The following is a 6973-nucleotide window of genomic DNA, read 5'->3' on the forward strand; positions in this document are numbered from 1 at the left end:
TTAGGCCAAAATTATACTAAATTTATGATCTATACGAGTTAGCTTCAGTGGAAGTTTTAGATAATCAATGTATTATAAGGCAAGCAAGTAAATCTTTTGGCCTGTGTTACGTGTCTCTATACCTATATATATATATATATATATATATATATATATATATATATATATATATATATATATATATATATATCTAATATATTCTTTTTTATATATATATATATATATATACAAATATCTATCTATATATATATATATATATATATATATATATATATATATATATATATACAAATATCAGGGCCGCCGCTAAGGTATTGGCCGCCCGTGTGCAACTTAATATTTGCCGCCCCCCTTCCAACACTTTAGACATACATACTATTATTTAAAGAAATGTACAGTTCGATTGTAGCAGCGGAAGCGAATAGTTCTCTGTGTAATCGAAGTGCTAATTAATAGAGTTGTTGTTGTTTTTACCAAAAAATGGAATTAAATTCAGATGGCAGAGGAAATCCACCTGACAGAGGAAGGATTGACGATGTTGCTAGTAATATGGATTATGAAGTTAATGAAAAACAAAAGCAGTTTGAGGAAATTATAAATATTGATATTAATACACAATCAAAACAGGTACCGATAACAAATTCAAAAAACTTTTTACCAGATTATCAGGTAAGCAATAAAACAAATATTAATATAGGCCAGTCCATAATGCCAGAGGTGAAAAATAAATACAGTCAAGGTGACCAAGGTCCTTATTTTGTTTTTATGCAGAATAAGGAAGGTAACATTGGCCGATTGCATCGCATAGCGACAGCACGATTAATTTTAGGTGCAGTACCTGCAATTAAAGATAATATTGTTAATATTAATATTATAGGAAAAAATAAAATTAAAATTGAATGTAACACATATAAAAGCGCTAATATTTTAGTGGAATGTAAAAATTTAATAGAAAGAAAGTACGATTTATATATTCCAAATTTTTTTACTCAAAAGAGTGGGGTAATTAAAGGGGTAGACAAAAATATTTCAGAAAACGAATTAAAAGGTATTATTGTTCCAAGATACGGCAATTTTAAAGTAATAAACGTTAAAAGAATAAAGCGAAAAGAAAATGATCAACTGGTGGAGACGGGTACGATAGTGGTGTCTTTCAGAGGCCAAATGATTCCAAAACAAGTAATCATTGAACGAATGATATACCAAGTGGAACCTTACGTTCCGAGAGTAATACAATGCCTTAATTGCATTAGATACGGACACGTTACGTCACAATGTCGAGGTAAGAAAAGATGCAGCAAGTGCGGACAGGAACATGATTCAGATGTATGCGATTTAACAGATCCCACTTGTATATTATGTTTCGGAAACCATTCAGCATTAGATCGAAACAAGTGCGCTGAGTTTGAAAAACAAAAGGGCATTAAATATATAATGGCAAATGAAAATTTACCTTTTGAAGAAGCAAAATTAAAATACAGCAGTAGCTATAGGACAGTCCTGAATTTAACAAACACAGGAAATAGGTACACAGTGACAACCAAAAGAAAATGGAGCGAAGGAGCTCAAAATAAATCAGTTTATCCTTATTCAAAAGAACACGAAAATATACTGGACACTGCAAGCGCCTCTGCTTACCCGTCGCTACCAATTATAAACAACCCATTATATCAAAATCAAACAAAAATAGTCCAACAAAACTCACTAACTAGTAAACAAATTACTGATAATATAGTAACAATATTTAAAAATTTCTTAGACAAAAACTTAATTCCAATAGCAAACAAACAAATTTTAGACGACATTAAAAGTAATATAGAAAAAGTTTTAAATGGCCCTAGTAAATAATAAGATTTTACAATGGAATTCACGATCAATAGTGAACAATAAAGGCCATTTTGAAAAGTACATTTTCGAAAATAAATTCTTAGCTATTCTTTTAAGTGAAACTTGGTTAAAACCGAATTCAAAGATAAGCTTTTCCCAATATAACATCTTCCGTGAAGATAGATCAGATGGTTATGCAGGAGTAGCGATATTATTAAGAAAAAATATCAATTTTCAGAACAATTTAAATTTTTATAAAATAAATAATGTCATGTGCGTTGCAGTACAGATTAAAATAAATAATAAAATCTTAAATTTATATTCTATTTATGCAAAACCCAAGTTATGTGTGTCAAAAAACGAATGGGTTAAATTTTTTATTAGTTTACAAAAACCTTTTTTAATAGGGGGAGATTTCAACTGCCATAATAAAATGTGGGGCTGTGATGTCACCGATCAAGAAGGTCTTTATCTTTTTGAGGCTATGGAGGAATGTGGACTTAATTTCCTAAATGATAGGTCAGAAACATTAATTCGTAGACCTATGAATTTAAATAGATCTGCTATAGACTTAACAATTTGCTCTAGGGATATTTATTACAAATTTAATTGGCACACAGAAACTTTGAGTCTGGGTTCTGATCACTACCCAATAGTAATAGAATTTAACCATAATACTGATAATAACGTTACTAATAGTAATGGTGTCATTGAAACTAATGATATATCTAGATCTAGAATTACATGGGATATTAAAAAGGCAGACTGGGCTTTCTTTACCTATCTCTTAAACAATGAAAAGAATAATAATACATCAGATGGTTCAGAGCAAGAATATTCCACATTTTGTGACTCAATCAATTTAGCTAGTAAATGCTCTATTCCAGAGAGGAAAAGGGGGCCCAATGCAAAATTTAATAAACCATGGTGGAATGATGATTGTAGGAACGCTATAAGACAACAAAAAGAAGCTTTTTTGCAGTTTAAAAGACTATCTAATTACGATAATTATTTAAAATACCAACAAGCAGAAGCTTATAAAAAAAGAATTATTTTAGGCAGCAAAAGAGCTTCTTGGAAAAACTTTTGTAATAGTTTAAATAAAAATACACTTATTAGCAAAATATGGAATGAAATAAGAAAATTAAAAAACGTTTATAACCCTCCCAATAATCCGATAGTTGTAAATGAGTGGACAGATATATTTTTTAATAAAATTGCTAGACCTTGGGTTATAGAAGGAGAAATTAATCACAGGAACCCTACGGATAATAGACATGAAAATGACGAAGCAAATACAGACAACATATTTCTCACACAAGCATTCAGTCTGGAAGAATTAAAGAACTGCCTAAAAAGACATAATAATTCAGCTCCAGGATTAGATGGTATACACTATAGTATGTTGTATAATTTACCCATACATAAGAAAGTTCAACTACTAAATGTAATAAACAATATCTGGATGAGTATGGATATACCACGTGCATGGAAAGAGTACATTATAGTTCCAATTCTTAAGCCACACAAATCACCAAACTGTCCGGATTCGTATAGAGGCATTTCTCTATCATCATGTGTGTTAAAAACAATGGAAAGAATGATTAAATGTAGACTAGAATTCTGGTTAGAAAAAAATTCTAAAATACCTGCAACACAATTCGGCTTTAGAAAATCATGTTCTACGATGGAAAATTTAACGCACTTAATACTGGATATATATAACTCATTTTCCGTCAACAAGTCGGTATTTGCTACATTCATAGACATAGAAAATGCATATGACAATGTGAACCTACAACTTCTATACCACAAAATGAAAGAAATCGGACTGCCAGATATACTCTGCTGGAAACTTCATCAACTTTACATCAATAGAACTCTTTATCTTCAAATTAATAACAAACTAATAGGACCGAGAGTTTCAAACATCGGGTTACCTCAAGGGAGCATCTTAAGTCCAATATTATACACTATTTACACAGCTCATATAGGTCAAAGCATTATTACTAGCAAACAAGGTAAAATATTACAATTCGCAGATGATATATGCATATATGTAGATCAATTGGAAATAGAACAAGGCAGTAGTAAAATAAATACAGTATTTAAACATCTACAAGAAGACCTAGATCAAATAGCATTAAACATATCTACCAAAAAAACACAAGCTTGCATATTCTCCCGAAAACGAAACATTCCAGAAGTAGTGGAGTTGCAAAATGTCTCGTTTAAAGTTCAACCTAAAGTTAAATATTTGGGTATTATACTGGATAGGAAAATGATTTGGAAAGATCATATTGAGTACATCGTAGCAAGAGCTGACAAAGGGTACAATGCGTTACGAGCAGTAAACTATACAACCTGGGGAGCAGATCCCAACATAGCATTACTAATGTATAGATCATACATAAGATCAATATTAGATTACGGATGTTACTTTTACAATCAAGCCGCCAAAACCCATCTTCAAAAAATAGACATCCTTTCAAATAAATGTCTCAGATTATGTATAGGAGCTTTGATGAGTACTCCAATATCAAACCTAAGCGTAGAATGTAATGAACCACCACTATGGTTAAGAAGGAAAACTATGTGTGAAAAATTTATAACTAAAATGATAACTAAAGAGAGCACAATATGTAACAACTGCCACAAACTTTATATAAATGACCTAACCACTGAATACTGGAGGAAAAAGCCAACATTACTACTTGCCGAAAGTTACAATAGAATAAGACAATTTAAAAATAAACTATACACATCAACTCTGCCATCCATGTTTCAGATAAATCTAAACAATATACCAAACATACAACCAACCTACATGAGAGATTACTCGAAATTTCCAGTTTACTTAAGGAATGCCATGTTTAATGTGGATATAGAAACTTTATTTCCGGAACATTACCAAATTTATACCGATGCCTCAAAAATGAATTCGAGAGTGGCCGCTGCCGTGTGGGACCCTAGGACAAGGTATAAAGAGGGTATACGACTTAATGAAAATTTTACAACATTTTCAGCAGAACTTATTGCAATACTGAGAGCAATGCAGTATATAAGCAGTATAAACAATAACGAAGAGAAATTTCTAATCCTTACAGACAGCAAAAGTGCTTTACTTAAACTGGAAAGTTTGAAGGACATATCAAACTACATATATATTGACATTATTAAAGCATATATCGCACTTAGGGCTAAGGGCAAACAAATATCATTTTGTTGGGTAAAAGCTCACTCTAATCTTAAACACAATGAAATAGTAGATACTTTAGCTAAGAAGGCCACCGAACAAGAAAATGAAAGTAAATATAAATTAACATTAAATGATGTTTACGCTAATATTACCAGCAATAAAACCAAAACCTGGCAACAATGGTATAACAACTCAACTAAAGGGCTATTCTACAAAAACATACAATTAAATATTCCAGCTAAATCATGGTTTAATCATTACCACAGCGAAAAAATCGTTGTTTCATACATATGCAGACTTAGATTTGGACACTGCCTAGTTCCAGAACACAAATTTAAAATAGGTCTTAGTGATAGTAATCTTTGTGAATGTGGTGAGTTAGGATCTGCAGAACACATGATACTAAACTGTAGACTAAAGATAATAGAAATAAATCAATTCATGAATCAAGTATATAGAGAAACCAATATTACAAGACCTTTTAATCTAAAAACAATATTATCTAGTTTAGACGAACGTGTATATGAGATCCTAATTAAACACATACTTAATATAAAATTAAAATTGTGAACTATTAATACCTGTGTTTATCCCATTTGTTTACCTATCTTTCCGTGGTCTAGTCTTGTGTTTGTGCATTGCTCTGAAAGACCCCTGAGCAGAAGTACTCCTTGTTGACATTCCTTATAATGTAATTTATAAAAAAAAAAAAAAAAAAAAAAAAATGAATAAATAAATAAATAAAAAATAATAATAAAAAAAAAAAAACAATAAAAAAAAAAAATAAATAAAAAAAAAAGAAAATAATAAAAAACACACAATAAAGAATAATGTTGAATAATACTAGAATATATTTTATGATATAGATATATCTATATAAATGTGTAATATTGTATGATTGTAGCTGAAGATTAAATTATCCATTTATTGTTATAGAATCTAGGTATATCTTTAAAATACAAAATCTTATTTTAATAGTAATATGTGACATAAATATCTGTAGAGCAAAAATAAGTTCGGCTAATGGATTAAGTCCACAGTCAGGAAATTCGATGACACACACACATTAAAGAAATGTACATGAACAGTGTAGTTAAGCCGACTCTGTACGCGGCATCTACGCGCCGACTCGTGGCAAGGTGTCATGTCAACGCAGAGAGACAGAATCAAGATGGCGAACAAGAACTGACAGACTTTACCTTTTTTAGTTTTACATTATAAGTTTTAAGTTGTAATATGTATTTTTAAAATAATAAAAACCAAATATACAGTCCACTTAAGTCGTACGGATTTATCATACCCAACTACGGCTATCCACACAAAACATGGTCTTCGAGACGAATTAAATGGATTTTTACACACAATTGGCGCCATTTTCCGGCAAAAACACATTGTAGAAGTTATAAAGGAAATATATTATCACACATTGGGAATCGAAGGAAGTCGATATTCACACATACACAATTATAGAAGTAAAAGCAAAATTTATGATTTAGGGCAAAGGTAACCAGAAACCAACATACATACATAAAAACACCACGTGAGTACACAGTATCCTTTTTTAAACAAATCATATCCATACCTATTATTAAAATAATTTTACATGATCAGTCTGTGTCATTTTCTTGTTCCTTTATTATTAAGTTATTAAAACATCTCTGGGTCATATACTACTTGTAATAGATAGTATAAAAAGGTAATAAATTCAATAACAACCATGTCAGAACTCACAAATTTAAAAAAAAAGAGGAGCACAATTAAAGCTCAAATGACACGATTTCAAACATTTTTAAATAATTATTCAGATGCTAGTGCATCACAGCTACCAAGTAGAATTGAAAAATGTAGAGAGTGGTGGAGAGATTTTGATATTGTACAAGAAAACATTGAAAAATTTACATCTGGTGAGGGCATTGATATTGACTCAGATTTTGATTCACAGGTAAA

General features: G+C 30.6%; 1 protein-coding gene across 1 annotated transcript; it reads left to right on the plus strand.

Annotated features, from left to right (window-relative positions):
• The first annotated feature begins 480 nt into the window (after positions 1 to 480).
• On the plus strand, positions 481 to 5596 carry LOC140444306 (uncharacterized). Its single transcript, XM_072536054.1, has 4 exons — positions 481 to 669; positions 997 to 1711; positions 2235 to 2768; positions 2886 to 5596. The coding sequence occupies exons 1-4, from the start codon at positions 481 to 483 to the stop codon at positions 5594 to 5596; spliced, it is 4149 nt and encodes a 1382-aa protein (XP_072392155.1).
• The last annotated feature ends 1377 nt before the right edge of the window (positions 5597 to 6973 follow it).

This window comes from Diabrotica undecimpunctata, chromosome 6 (genome assembly GCF_040954645.1).
Source record: "Diabrotica undecimpunctata isolate CICGRU chromosome 6, icDiaUnde3, whole genome shotgun sequence".
Lineage (NCBI taxonomy): Eukaryota > Metazoa > Arthropoda > Insecta > Coleoptera > Chrysomelidae > Diabrotica > Diabrotica undecimpunctata.

Bases quoted from the DNA above. Each gene is read 5' to 3' on its own strand.
- LOC140444306 (XM_072536054.1), top strand. From the start codon at position 481: ATGGAATTAAATTCAGATGGCAGAGGAAATCCACCTGACAGAGGAAGG. The intron at 670-996 runs GTAAGCAATAAA...TTTACTCAAAAG, and splicing joins ACTTTTTACCAGATTATCAG to AGTGGGGTAATTAAAGGGGT. The intron at 2,769-2,885 runs GTAGGAACGCTA...GAATTATTTTAG, and splicing joins ACCATGGTGGAATGATGATT to GCAGCAAAAGAGCTTCTTGG.